At 38.9% G+C, this 15637-nt stretch overlaps 1 protein-coding gene across 5 annotated transcripts in view; it reads right to left on the bottom strand.

Moving 5' to 3' along the window:
* Positions 1-1190: 1190 nt before the first annotated feature.
* Positions 1191-15637, bottom strand: part of cadps2 (Ca++-dependent secretion activator 2) — a 216673-nt gene continuing 202226 nt past the window's right edge. For all 5 annotated transcript variants that reach the window (XM_036145524.1, XM_036145517.1, XM_036145521.1 and 2 more), the window contains 2 exons: positions 11865-11969; positions 1191-7390 (listed from right to left, as the gene is read on the bottom strand). In XM_036145524.1, the coding sequence (XP_036001417.1) occupies positions 7220-7390; positions 11865-11969 (276 nt within the window). In that variant the 3' untranslated portion in view covers positions 1191-7219. The remainder of the gene's footprint in view (positions 7391-11864; positions 11970-15637) is intronic.

A 15637-nucleotide genomic window follows, 5' to 3' on the forward strand; every position in this document is an offset into this window, starting at 1 on the left:
TACACGTCATATTTAATTATTAGAATGTGAAACGTTTTTGTGGCTATAAGATTATCCCCAGTAACCAGCCCCCTACCACAGTGCTGGCCAGACTGAATCATGTGTTTGGACCATTAAGCTGTGTTGGATTTCCACAGAAAATCCCCACTTTAATATTGACTATCCAAAGGATGTTGCTCTAGATAGATCATGGTTTGTTTCAAGATTTTACTTGTCTTTGAGGGGAGGCTCTACCCCGGAAAGGCTTTCAAAGAAGCCCCATTTCTCAGGTCATTTTTGTTCTGTCATGTTATTTACGGCACTGAGACCTGTACAGTTCCAGATGAAGCTTGTTTTGTTCCTTTTATAATTGCGTTGAGTGTTATACGGTTAGACCTTGGAATGTGGATTCTCCTCTCCTGGCAAAACTGAAGAAAATAGTAAATAGAGGACATAAAAAGTATACAAATCCCAGGTAAAATTGAAGGGTTTTTGTGAAGAAAAAAATGTGACTAAAATAAATCACCTGAGGCTTCATGACTAACCACTTGGACTAATTAGAATAAATTCAAATTAGCAAGGTGTACTTAATTTAGTATATGCTTGATACTGATGTCTCAATTGTTTTGTCCTAAATTGTAAAATAGAATAAAAAATATATGAAGTAAAGGATTAATGTGATACAATCTATATAACTGATATAAAGCTGAATAAGTTAGAACAATAAAAAATAATAATAAACAAGTATTTGTTACCAGGGTAATGTGGCTATAGTCAAACTTATATTAAATATGATTTCTGTCTCATCAAAAATGTAATTTTGGTAAAATAACAATTACGATTCTTGATTCAGCACACACCTGCCTTCATCAGAAGTGGCCTAAATAAAACTCCATAAATAAACTGAGTCTGTTCTAGTATGCAACTCACATTAAGCTGCCTCTGACAGCCATCAGACTACTTTCACTGTCAAAATATATCAGTTACTGCTTGTGTGGCACATGACAACAATCTGCTGTAATCTTAATATATCTAGGCTTTAGGCAGGATGGTGAGAAGGAAGCCTTTTCCTACAAAGAACACCATCCTGGCTGAACTCAGTAAAAGCTTAAGTTGAGAAACATTTGAAGTCTCCCCACAAGACGTAGAAACTGTGCTATGTTCTGACGATAACAAGGTTGAACGTCTTGGAAATCATTCCAGAAGGTATGTTTTAACAGGTTTGACATCTTTACAGACTTTAATTCTCAAGCGAATGCACACCAGAATAAATTCAAAAACACGGATTAAAAAAAAGAATTTGTTAAACCTTGGATTTACATTCCTCAACATCTCTTCTGAACATCAACACAGCTATTACAAATCCTACATTTCTATGTTTGTTCATGGCTACAACAGTTCAAGATTCAGAAATATCACAGTAGAAAATAAAAGTTAATCACACACAACATTACATTTTTGTACATTTACAAGGTATGACGACGTTCATTAGCAGTCCAACAGCTTAATAGATTCAAAGCATCGGGTACTTCTGGAGGCAGAGATGAAATCAAACAGTAAATGAAGGCACTTGTACAATCAGAGACTATCACAGACCCAAGGTATGCTGAACAACAAACATGAAACTGTTTAAAGAACCACCATAAACTGTTGAATCCAGTCCACCTCATCAATGCAATTCTTGAGGAGCTACATAATACCTGATCCATTCCAACTGATGCCATTCTAACTGATCCATTCTAACTGGTTTGGATACAGTGCCTTTCCAAATTATTCACACCCGTCAAACATTTGTCATATTTTGTCACATCACAACAGCAAATTTCATTTGATTTCTTACGAATTATGTGACAGACCAACTCAAAGGAATGCAAAATTATGAAACTGAAAGGGTTAGGTTCTACAACATTCTCCCAGATCTCTGTTTAACCCATCATCTGGACATGGAGAGATGGATGACCTGCAGACCTGCCAAGACATGGACACAACCACCTAAACTGACAGGCTGGACAAGGAGAGTGTTAATCAAAGAAGCGGCCAAGTGGACCATGGTAACTCTGGAGGACCTGCAGAGATCCACAGCTCAGGTGCTAGGATCAGTCTAAAGTGTAATTATTAGATATACTCAATAAATCTGTGCCCATATTCACAAATAATCCTAAAACTAAAAGCAGCTTTTAGTGACGCCATTTCACAAAAAAATCTTAGAATAGAAGATTTTTCTTAGGAGTCTTAAAGTTATTTATTTTCAGTGGCCGGACAGGTTAGATGTGTGGCTCTAGTAAGATCATTTTACTGAGGAAAAATAAATAGGAAAAAATGGAATAATCATGAATAAAAATTGGAGAAATGTAGAAATATAGCACAGAGGAATTCTATATTATTTACAGTAATGCTCTCAATAGTAAACATTTTCGGAAAAAAATGGAAATGTCACAGAAAAATCTATACATAAATACACTCTAGACAAGACAAATCAGGTGAGAAAGTATTGAACATGATGGTGTCAGTAGCCTAAATGGTCATCTGGAAGGTTGCTTGTGTGATGGCATTTCCTGTGGTTTTTGTTTGCTGCACAGAGCGCTTTTCACTTTCCAGATTGGTGCGTGAAAGGAGAAAAAAAGACACATGGAGAGAAAGATGCATTGATCTACAGCAATAAGCTTCAAAGTCTGTGTATTTGCGCCATGATCCAGGGACCAATTTACCTTTCAACACTCATCTATTCTCCTCCCAGAGCTGTGCGGACAAACGTGCTGCTCCTCTCATTTTTTCCCACCTTTTTTCTCTATTTTATGTCTGTGTTTTTGGCAAACCCAACCGCCTTATACAAGCAGGCAGTCCCAGTAAAATGTCAACAGGTGAGTGCATATTAATGTCAAATAGATCAAGTAGCAAAATGACCAGTGCGGGGATTAAACATAACAAGCAACTTGATGAGGATGTAAATGAGGTGTGTTCAAACAGAGTTTACAGCTCGGACCTCCAACACTTTCCAAAGAGATTACATCAGCAGTCTCAGGATTCAGGTGACCAAGTACTCCACTCACACCAAGCAATAGCTTCTAACGGCCCAGGACAGTGGTGGGTGGGATTTGCATGGGACTAAAATTCGCCTTGGAGGATGGGTCTCCATGTTCTTTAAAAACAGCAGCAGTCTGACTGCAGGTTGTTCAAGTGCGAGCCACCAGAATTGACAAAATCTCCTGGGGAGGTGTCGTTTTCAGAAAGAACTGAGCAAAAGCCCAGTTGCCTTCGATTGAGGCCTGCTTGCTGTTGTGATGTTGTGTGATAATTATTAAAAAAAATTATTTCATCATCATGTAAAACATTTCCTAATCCAGTCTAATTCATTAATTTCTCTCCTATGATTACTAAGAGCCCATCTTTGTTGTTTTATTCCCCCTGCACTATTAACCAATCACAGCTCTTAAAAGATGGTGTCCCACCTAGCAACAGTGTCAACCACAACTCCTCACTGAGATAAAAAAGTTCTGTCGTCTCCTTTCTCACAGTCGCTCTCAGCTGCATCTGAATAACGCCTAAACTAGGACTCCTCAGTTGAAATTATTAGGCAAAGATAAGAACTCTCTGAGAATCTTTGAGAATGTGGGCACTGACCTTTATGTAAGTGGAGCAAGAAGAAAACCATTGTTGACATCAAGCCAGAATCAAAATATGGGGAAGCAAGACTTTTTATCAAATGAGACCAAAATTGAAGTTTTGCCAAAATGCAAAACATACCGTTTTGCATGTTGTGTGATGGGTAACTAACAGTGGACAAGACCTGGACACAATCAACCCCCACCATTAATACGGTAAAGAGAGCGTTGTCATGTTTAAAGGCTTTAGTTCAGCAGGGACAGATAAGCTGGTCAGATGATGGGAAGGTAGATGGACCATCCTGGAAGAAAACCTGTCAATTTTGAGACTGGGATCGATGCTCACCTTCCAGCTGAACAACCACCCTATTTTGAAATTCGCTGTTGGACACTTTCCACCCGGTCTGACTGAGCTTGAGCTGTTTGTGAAGAATCTGCAAAAAATATCAGTCTGTGAATGTTCAAAACTGGTAGAGATATGACCCAAACGCCTGCAACTGTGTTTAATTGTCCTTCCACTCTCCCAAAAATGCACTACTTTGGGTTAAACTATCACTAAAAATTGGAATTAGATACATTGAAGTTTATGACATTATACAAAAAAGTTCAGTTGCAAGTCCAAAACACGTCCTAGTTTATACAGCTGATACATCTTTGGTACATGAAAGGAGTTCTAATCCATCCATCAGTACTGCTGAATTTCTTTAAAATGTACTTTATATAGCTGAATTATTGATGGCCATCACTGTGGGATCTTCTAAACCTGACTAGCTGCTTGATTTCTTGAATTTGTTTATGGAATTTCCTCCCATTAGCTCCCCCACAGGGAGCAAACACTTTTTCCAACAACCTCTGATTCCTTGAGTTACACATGAACACATATTAGCAGGACAGGCTGTTTGAACTAAGAACCACTCCAGTAGTGTTTCCTGTGAAGTCAGAGGATAAGTTGCAACAAGTAGTGAAGAACTACATGGATTCCAGCCAAAAGAACAAGCTAGCATGCAACAACAGCGTAGTTTGATCACCACAGCCAGAACCTTAATACTACATTTGTCAAAAATATATTTCTAAGGGTAATCAACCTACTGGTATTGTCAAAAAAATGAATATATCGCACAGCACCCTAGCCCGACTGATCCTTAGAACGCTGAGCTACTGTAAGGCTAAAACACAGCAGAAGGGAGGAGTTCTGGCCTGGAACGTCACATCAGTTTGAGCACAGCTGCACATGGAGGAGAGCAACTATTTAGATTTAAAGTTGTTTCATCAACCAACAATTTTGTTTCTGCCTCACAATGTGACCGGCGAATATTTCAAGAAGAAACAGCAAGTTATTAATGATTTATCCCTTTCTAAATAATCAGTGGGAAGATCTGTATTGGCATTAGCACATTGAACACCTTCCTGCCATTGCTTAGCAGCGTTGTGCATTTTTCAATGGAGGTTGTGATAACTCTTTGGTTAGGAGCTCCAGGTGGTAGAGCTTAGCGGGCCTCCTTGCCCTTTTCTTTAGCTCCCTCCACATATTCTCTGTCAAGTTCAAGTTGAGGCTCTCACTGAGATATTCTAAAACATTGTTGAGAGGTATGAATAATTTGGAACCTAACTGTATGGTTCATCATGTGTGTGTGAAAAGATGCATAGGCTGAAATTTTTCATTATCTGACCGGCCCAACAGTCAGAAGGTCTTGGTCCTTGTTTTACATGGAAAATATTGTTTTCCCCTTTTCCTTTTGGAAGCTGTAGGTTATTGAAACATGTGTTCCCATGCTCATACTTTGTGTTTGCTGTTCAAAAGCAGTATAAACTGCTAAACGGGGAAACTTGAGTTTGTAAAGACTTTGTGAACAACACTGAGTTCGGGTTTGGCCAAGAGCCAGGGTACACTCTGGGCAGATTGTCAGTCCATCCCACAACAAACAACCACATGTAATCTGCACACCTTTTTCGTAATTAATGCAGATATGTTGTAGTTGACTTAAATGTGTAAACGGAACATCCTGAGTGGATCTTCTCAAGAGTACGTATCTAGAATCAAAAACACCATCCAGATGCTTTCGACTCAAACACTTTGGATTTCCCTGACCTTATCTGAGGTTATATACTTACTTGGTAAACCAACCAACTGCTGGAAAAGCTACATAACTGCTTTAACATCTCCTTGATATAACTGTAACTCTGCTGACACAGTCATTTAGACATAACCTGTTCAGAACTGGTCCTTGTTGCCAGATTGCTACCATCACACTGTGTCCTGTTTATAAGAGAAAGCTAATGTTCACACAGTGTTCAATATCCAAATTAGTTCAAAGTTCAGTTCACATGACCTAAAACCAAAATCATATATTCAGAGTTCCCCACTGAGAAAAATCTAAATGTACAGCCCCTGGATGAACAAGTTCTGCTTTTTAAAAACTGTCATGTTGGTGTATGACATCATCTTGTACTCATAGCAGCCTGTGATCTTATTTACATCTTACATAGTCTCTGCTGTTCTCTGTGTTTCTGTTATCTGGATTCTAATATGGCTTTATCCCCATCTGCTTCTCATGTTTTGATGTTTTTGTTGTAAAGTAGCACAGAAAATGTGACCTTTGGAGTGACAATCAGCCTGTTAGCATCAAAAACCTCTGCAAAGGAAAGCAAGATTGACAAACCTTCCAGTAACCTGAATGTAAGAGGTCTGTGCTATTGTTTTGGCTTAAATTCCATGCATGATAGTTAAAGTAATACAAAAGTCTAGGTGTTTCTGCTGCTCTCTACTCCTTTAGCTTGGAAGTTGAGATCTGGATCAACTGGTACTGTGTAGCACCAGGTCTACCTGCACAGCAGCAAGCTCTCAGCTTTTTATGGTAAGTCCCCTGGCTTCAATATGCCAAGTAAAGTTTAAAGGAAGGAGTATTTAATTTATAGTGGTTTCCACAAAGACTTTCCTAAAGTGGCTCATACTCAGCAGACAGCTTTGTTCACAGCGGCTGTTCGCTGTCAGAGCTGCTTAATGCTAGCTTAAGCCCCTCTCAGATAAACAGCAAACCATGAACTGCCCTTCATGTCATTCACATCACTGAAGTTTGTGCTTTCAGAACATGCAGCTTGGATTTCAGAACAAAAGGGGTGTGGCTTATAACTTGCACTATTTCCCTGATCAATTTTAGTAAGATATGGAATTCTTTCATTCTTCCAAATGCATTTTCCCTCACAAATGTGGCAGCATCTAAGGGAAAATGATCAGGCTTGGCAACAGTTTAAGATAAACTGACCCCAAGCACTGTTAAAATTGAGAAAATAATTGACTAAACACAAATTTCTTTACTTCTTGTACTAAATTTAGTTAGGCCCACAGTTAAATTGAACAATGTAACAAAAAAGAAGGACACTTCAGAGTTCACTGACTTAACAAAGAGGCAACATTTTTAGAACAAGGTGGACATATCTCTTTTCTCGTAAAAGGATCCAAAACAAACAAATTAACATTAGAATATCTTATTTGGATGTTGACACATGGTCATATCACCGCACAGTACATATATCTTCGATTTTCAGCTTTCCATTTGTTTTATCATTCCAAGTATGTCCTGATACATAAAGTTCTGTGCAAACTACTAAGTACATATGAGGACAAAGTGTGTTTGGGTTTAGCTGTCCTCTTCATCGCTGTCTCTCATGCTGATGCCCTGCAGGCCATCGCCTGCCTTGACTGCTGCTGTGGCCTCCTCCACCTTCAGCCGGTTGCAGATGGTCTCGTAGCTACTGTTGTTGAGCGTGCCATCAAGCACACCCTGCAGCCTGAAGTCACGGTAGGTCTTCTGATAAGGCACAAGGAAGGAAGAGGGGTAAACAGGCAAAGGGAAGGAATAAGAGAGCATGTGAGGAATGCAGAAAGCAGAAGGAGGCAGCTGCTATTCACTGTGTGAAAGGACAAAAGCTGGGAGATGGAGGCTGAAGGATGCTCGGAGGCTTTTTTGTGTCAAACCAGGAAGGCAGACTGAAGTGTCTCAGGGATTTTTACTTTCAGTAGGGAGCCATTATCATTCCTTGTCTCATTGGTTTCTACTTAAACTAACAAACTATGAAAAGACAAAAAGCATTTGAGCAGTTTTCGCTTTCATCTCTCGCACCTCTTCACACTGTTGCATTCAAGGACACTTCAGTCAGGTTTCATTTGCGGATTTTTTTTCCTTCTCTGCCTCTATTGTCAGCTGTGACTTTTTTCCATGAATTGCTCAAAATGAAGAGGCACTATTTAGTCACACAAAGATTCAGAGTTTGTTCTGCTGAGGCTCCTCTGTGGAGAGTTTTTATGTTCCCCCCTGCGTTCACATGTAGGAGCTCCACTGTCCTCATACCACAGACAAATATCGGATTGATTGGGGTCTGTACAAACTGGCCACATGTATAAAGGAGTTTTTAAATAGCCATATCTCTTGTGTGAGTTGCGTGATAGACTGTTGGCTTTCAGATTGATATCCTGTGGGTTCACTGCTAAAGCCACAGGTTGATCCGAGCTGTTATCCTAGATTTGTCTTCATTTGATTGTGGCAAACCACTACTCCTTAGATGGTTGAAATAACTTATTCCACTCAAGAGGATTATTGAGAGATTTTGAAGTGGGGTACTGTCGAGAGGTTTTGAGTAGCCACTATATTACCTTAAATACAACATATTCACCTGTAACGCCAGTTTGGGACGTGACAGACTGCATTTCCCATGATGCAATGTGGTCAAAATGGCCACCAACTCCCATCATGCAACACGGCCCAAAATGGCCGCCGCCCCTAACGACAGATGACAGATAACGTTGCTATGATGATAAAGTATATAACGCAGCCGCACGCTGCATTCTGCCTTCATATTTGGTGCCCCGCCAGACTGGGAAGACACCACAGCTGTTTCCCTCTGTGGGTTTCAACCCCCACACAACATGTGCTCGATAATTCTTTGCTGGACCGAAGATTTTCGAAGCAAACTCCATCCCTGCTCAGATGTGCAGGAGGTCGACACTAAAAAAAAAAAAGATTCCCCCTTTTTTTATTACTCTTTTCACCCATAAGGTGAACTAATTGTGCCTGGGCAGTTATAGGATTTTAGTTTAATGCTTGTTTACTCCAAGACGGAGTTGTTTTAACTGCTGAATATTTTCTGTTGTATGTGCATGCATTTTGTAAGTGATTTTGGCTGTGTTGATTTGCGGTTCTTAGAAGTGGCTCCACCAAGAGCCAATTCTTCCATATTTTTCCCCGTTTCTATCTTTCCTGTCGTCTTATGAGTTAAATCTCTTTGTGAACCTCGGTTCCCGCCTCCCCCCCTTTAATTTCTCATTCAGGCCGCCTCTTAATCAAGGTGCCACCCCACATCAGCGTAAGCGTTGATTACGTCATTAAGACCTCCCCCTTTACATATCACGCAAGGTGATGCGTAAAGGGTCACGTGTGGTCATAGTCGCCATCTTGGGGAGGTGCAGCATAGCTAAGCTGTAGCTAGCTTATTGGAAAACATTGAAGCGTCTAGCTGGATTCTCAAAGCTGTTTGTCTCTCAATGCTGCTGCGTCAGTGCTGACATCTTGAATGTGATGTTTAAACAACTGAGTGAACTAACATTTGCTACCTCTTATTTTAATACATTTTTGACTTTTATTTCCACATATATTTTGCATGTTTGGTTTAGTAGTGAGTAGAGTTTCCACGGTTGTTGAATCAGAGAATTACTGTAACAGGGAATTGCTTTTGGTTCAATAAAAGCAACAACTTGTGGAATAGTAATTGTTTGTGTTCATTCCAATTCACAGTTGCATGGTCTTTCACATAGACATAATATAAGAGTAGACGCGTCATTGGGCGGGTTCTGCCTATGCTGCGATGCGTCAGAGCGTCCGCCATCTTAAATGTGGCAAATCGGCAGTTACTCAGTCACTTAAACAGTATCGGAGGGACTTTAATCTCTGAATATACTTTGTATTCGTAGTATTTCTTTTTTGTAATATTACAAGTTTATTTTCGTATCCCTTTAGCTTCATTCTCCTGAATTTATTCTCCTAAAGAATAAAAATAATTAAAATAATCTAACCTGGTCCTATTACTCCAGGAGTGAAATAATTCTGCAAACTGTGATTATTCTGGAAATGTTCCCCCTTAATTCTCATAATATTATGTTTTTATCATAACATTATCACTTTTGTGTTTGTTAGTTTATTTTTACTTTAGGACTTTTTTTTCCTCATATTATTAATTTTACCTCTTTAATACTCACCCAAAAAGTTTGTTCCTAAAGGTTCACATGTGACACGGGTTTATGAAATAATGAAGACCACAATGTTTAGATTTAACAAATTTATCCTTATATTCATAACACATAAACACACACACACATATATATATATATATATATATATATATATATATATATATATATATATATATATGCGTGTGTGTGTGTGTGTGTGTATTTATTGCAGCACAGGAGTGAGGCATCTTTTCTGATTCACGTTCACAATAACAGAACTCGACTTTTTTCTGCCACATACAATATGGCGGTGACGTTGACGTGCGAACCTGCGCCCTATGACGCGTCTACGTATATGATGTCTATGGTCTTTCAGAATATAGAGTTACCACTTTTTGAGTTAACATCTGACATTAATAACAGAGACACAATCGTTGGATTGGTGATAAACGAGTATCGGTTTAAACTCTAATTGCAGTTATAATTTGAGTTATCAACGCTGCTGGATAAATCTCATTGGCCAGGAACCAATCAGATCAGTCCTCCTGTTCCAGCATAAATGAGTCCATAACAGCTAATTAATAAATGCATTAGTGTTATAAATTATTACAAGCTTACAGCTGGTATCACCACCATTTGAGACACATTTTGTTATAGCTACTATTTGAGTTTGAATGACCTATTATTAAAAATTATAATACCAAATTATAATTATTAATAATAATCATATTCAAACAGCTTCTGGCATAACATAGCATTCATTTATAAAGTGACCTGAAGATTGACCACAATAAATCGTACAAAAACTTATATTCTAATTTAGTTTCAATGCCTTGTTTAGCAAAAGCAGTATCAGCCTAAATTTCTATCTATTATATGAGCTGCATTCAGCTATAGTTGAAATAGCAGCATCTACATAATTTTGCTTGTCAGCAAAAATATAATTCATATAATTTTTCATATGACATTTAGTAAATGTAAACACAACGCGACAAAAGAAAGTTTTCTGCAGGTCAAGAGGAACTAGATAAAAACAGATGTCGACGCCAATGTAAAAATAAAAATAATAAAAAATCACACCACCATTTTTGTTACGCCGAAAGCTGCCATAACATTTGCATGAGACAGACATTTACAAAGTAACCTACAGTTTTTAACACTGAAGGCTGCAGTGGTCTGAATTTTGGAACATTTGCCTTCCATGCAAAACACTTTTTGCAAAATGAAATGTATTTACTGCATGATGACAAAGTAAGGCAGTGCAAAAACAACTCTGTTTGATCCAACTGTGGACTACCCGTCTTGCTCCCAACCTAACTACAGAGGTTTAGGTTAAGCCCTAACCTTGAGAACCAGCAGCCTAGGTGTGCCCCCATGTGGAAGCCTGCTGCAAGGAGGGAGGGAATTTACTTCCTGACCATTTCAATGGTAAATAAAGCAGGGAAAACACAAATGCTGCTTTTAATTTACTTGACTAATGACATTGTCAGCTGCTTTGTTTAAACACAATTGGGATTTTATTAAGGAGAAATAACCCAGAGCTAGTTTGAAAGCAGTTCAAGATGTTCTCAAAAACAGGCAGAATTTGGAGCAGAGAAAATGCAGCTTTGAATATAATGTCATATTAAAACATAGTGTATGTGAGGAAAAGGAACCAGGAAAATTAAACAATAAGGCCATATATATTTGATCTGATGCATAAAATCATAACTGACCATATTTAATGACTACATTTTATGGAAAATTGATAAAACAAAATTAAAATTACTTAATGCTTGGTTCAGATCATTTAGAAGGGGAGACAAAAACATGTGTTATCCTCTGTGAGCTGATCTTAGTACCCACTTTTTTAATATATGGCATTTTTTAAGATAGTCAAAAGCCAGTCTGGTCTTGGGCCCCTATGGACTAGCTGTTAGCTACAGCCTCTTGGAGAAAGCTAGGAAATGATGTTTAAATGGCAGACAGCATGGAAGATGTTAACTGCTCAAATGCTCTTCATCGAAAAATAAACGTTTCTTTTTATGGGCAGTTTACAGTTTGCTATAATTTCTGTTTACCTTTACAATCTTGATGAGTACTTTCAGCTGGTAAATGTGGAGCTGCAAGTCCAGTCTGTCAGTCAGCCAAACACACACAGCCCTCATGGAGCTTATGTACCATTGCTGTAAAAAGCAGAAAAAACAGATCAGGTCGTGAGTAAAAGTAGTATATAGTCGCATTTCCATCAATGTTTTTTAAATGCGCATTTTTAAGTATTCTGTTAGAACAGGTTGATGGAAATGTCCAAGTTCAAATTAAGTCACTGAATTTAGCAGGAAAGGCTTTACGCTCGCTTGAGGTGGTTTTTGACATTTTCGGAAAACAGTAAGCGTGCAAAGAGGAGATGGAAGCACATTTGTAAAATCAGTATTGACATAGTAAACGTTTACCTCACATGACTGATCAGCAGTTAGCAACCTCTATATCCCGTTTATTACAGCCAACGTGAAGGTATGACATCATTACGCTGTGTCACCTGGTTAGTTCGCTACAAACTAGTAGATGGAAACATGTCTGATGCACATTTTCTTTTTTGCTAAATTTTTTTAAGTTCACTTTAAATTCACATTTGTATGGAAACACAGTAATTGAACCATGACGTTTACTTGGACAACTCAAACTACCATTAATAGTCAAGACTTTGCCATTATGAAGAAATGTACAGATTTTTCAAAACTGATTTTGTGAAGCAGGTTTTCTGAGATAAAGACCACTGATTAGTTGGGGCAGATCCCAGATAAAGCCTGCTTAAGCTTGTTTGTGAAGTCAGGTCACTACATGCAAACAGTCTGAGAAGGAGCTATAAAGTCAGTGCTACAGTATTACTTTTACAAGCACCAATATCCCTGAGATACAAACTAAGCTGCATTATGTACTGTAAATGTAGTTACAGCTGCTCAGGCCATCAAGGACAGTCCATGTATTCGCCTTCAGAGTTAATGATAGCTGTTTACTCGCTGACATCTTGCACCTTCTTTCAGTCCTGCAGACAACACTAAAACACAAGGTCAACGGATCTGCAGCATTAAACAGGAAGAGTCAGAGAGGGAAAAGCATTCACTCATTCAAAGAGCGGCAGTTTAATGAAACCTGGTGAATACTGCATGTCAAGGGAAGGGTTCAGGGCTCCGCTTTGAACTTCAAAAGACAGAGGAGGAAAAAAAGAAATCAGGCCCCATATTTTATTTAAGTCATTAAGATATGTACATCGGTGGCTTTATTCAGATACCATCCAATAGCAGCAGGTCCATCATTGCTGCCAGACGTTTATGAAGAGCAGTCGGTTTCTTAGACCATTGCACTCAAATCATGTTTTTGCCTGGAGCAGACCCACTCTTTATAGTTGGGGGTGTGTCCTGATGTCTTCTACTGTCAGGTGTACCACTGCTTGCTCTGAGAGATTGCTGTGGTCTGCTTTTGGATGCTCCAGCCACATGGCATTGGTGTTACATGACAGAACACTGGGTCATAACTTATTTCTTGGTACTGAGCACCCATCCAGATCAGCCAGGAGAGGTAGGAGGCCAGACAAGACAGCACAGCTTGTCCACCTCTTACCCTTCTGCGGTGCTGGCAGGCGCAGCACCTCTACCCTCACCACTGACAATTTTACTCCCATAGTTAAGATCTGTAGCAGTAGATAAATTAGTGTCCTGTTTACTGATAGGAAGGGAGATTCTTAAATCTACTTTTGAAAATTTCCTGTCAGTTTTTGAGAGGAACTCAAAAACTGGGGGTTGAAGTTTTTGAGGAAGCTTGTTATTACCAGAGGAACTTTGTTTCATCCGAAATTTGGACTGGTGACATTCAAATAATTGATTTTTATCAGTGCCATATGAATCTTCTAACCATTAAAGGGTAGGAATCTTTTCCATGAAATATGTCACTGAAATCATTTATTCCTTCACGTTAGAACCCTTTTAGCCATTTAGGGCAGCTGCGGGTTGACGGGGTTAGTAGTTATCTTGTAGTTGGAAGGTTCTGGGTTCAATTCCTGCTTCCCTTTGTCACATGTCAATGTGCCCTGGGCAAGGCACTTAACCCCAAGTTGTATGAATGTGTGTGTGTTAGTGAGAGCAATTGGATGAATGTGGCTCTAGTGTACAGCACTTTCAGTGGTCAGTATGACTGTAAAAACGCTATATAAGTTCAGTCCATTTACCATTTTCTGTTGCAGGATTGCCGGAATCGATCCAAATGGGTACTCGTCCAGATTAATTTATTTTGAGATATTCCCAGCAGGCTATTAAATATGCACAGAAATTTATGCTTTTAAAACAGCTATGCTGCTTAATGAAAGGGATGATAAATGGGATGTCCGAGATAAATATTTCCTGACTTATCATTCGTTCAATTCCCATCTGTAATCTGTCGGATGTTTTTTTCCCCAAATCCATTTCAAGATATATTGTAATCTATGAGCCAGGTAATATTTATTAAAATTCAGAGGTTCAGATCCTACTAAACCTTTAGGCTTTTTCAAAGTTTTAAACTTATGTGCAGAGGTTTAGATGTCCATGACAACCCTGATATCATAGACTCTAAGCATTTGAACCAAGTCTGGAGTGGTTTAATGCAGGTCATAGAGAACATATGGAATCTTTAATGGAGGACAGTCATTTTAATTGATAAAATAACCTGCTGATGGTTCCATTCAGGAAAGGAATGGTTGAAGACAGATGAGTATTAGAGGGGATATGAAGGGCCTTAGCTTTATTCCGATTGATAGTCTGAAATGGTTGAAGACAGACAGAAATTCATCAGCATATAAAAAAGGTTGTGCGTTATATTAGCTGTTAGAATTCCATTAATAATTTTGCTTTGATGAATTGTAGCCACCAGTGGTTCACTGAATATGGCAAACAGTGAGGGGGAGAGTGGACAGCACTGTCTGGAGCCTCCATCAAGACTGAAGAAATCCAGTCATTTGTTTGCACACAAGCACCGGGTGAAGTACTGTAACTAGTAATATGGTCCATAGATAAAAACCATGTCCAGATCCAAATTCATATAAGGTAGCAATAAGCATTTCCAATTAAGCTTGAGAAACGCTATCTTTGCATCTAATTAAACAAACAATTTTTATTTTGGATGTTGCAATAGTCTATTAGCTTGATAAGTCTTCTTTTATCATTTATAGCACACACACAGCTACTGTTGCATTTCTATTGTCTCAGATCAGTCAGCCCATTCTCCTCTGACATCTGAGATTTACAAAGCAGTTTTTTTTCCACTCAGCCACTATTCACCATATTCTCCTTTTCAGACGATTTCTGTAAACCTACCAGACGGTTCCGTATTAAAACCCTAGTAAATGAACCATTTCTGAAATAATCAGACCAGCCTTTCTGGCATCATGATCCATGCCACATCTAAAGTCACTGGAATCACAACAATGCCTGAATCCACTGAGTTAGCGCCATGCTATTGCCATGCATACAAACAAAGTAACCCGTAATACGTGGTGTGTGTTCATGCTACACGTCTTTCATGCTTCTGCCAATGCTTTTCTGCGTTTGTCGATGTTGACAAATTGTGTGTTTAAAGAAGAGAGGCTGTAAATGAATTTGATTGACTCAGTGAGAGGTCCATAAACAGGACAATTCCACACTCAAAACACTGATTCTAGGGGGGCTGATGTTGCTGTTGAACACAACATTTGCTTCTATTGTTACACACAAGATGCACATGTGAGAGCATGTGTGTGTGCTGGATCCATACTGAAGGGCTTAGCTTAGACACTTCAAGGCCCCGCTGTCACCTCCTCCTCAGTGCATGACTGGGCGCATCT

The sequence above is a fragment of the Fundulus heteroclitus genome, chromosome 2 (assembly GCF_011125445.2).
Source record: "Fundulus heteroclitus isolate FHET01 chromosome 2, MU-UCD_Fhet_4.1, whole genome shotgun sequence".
Taxonomy (NCBI): Eukaryota; Metazoa; Chordata; class Actinopteri; order Cyprinodontiformes; family Fundulidae; genus Fundulus; species Fundulus heteroclitus.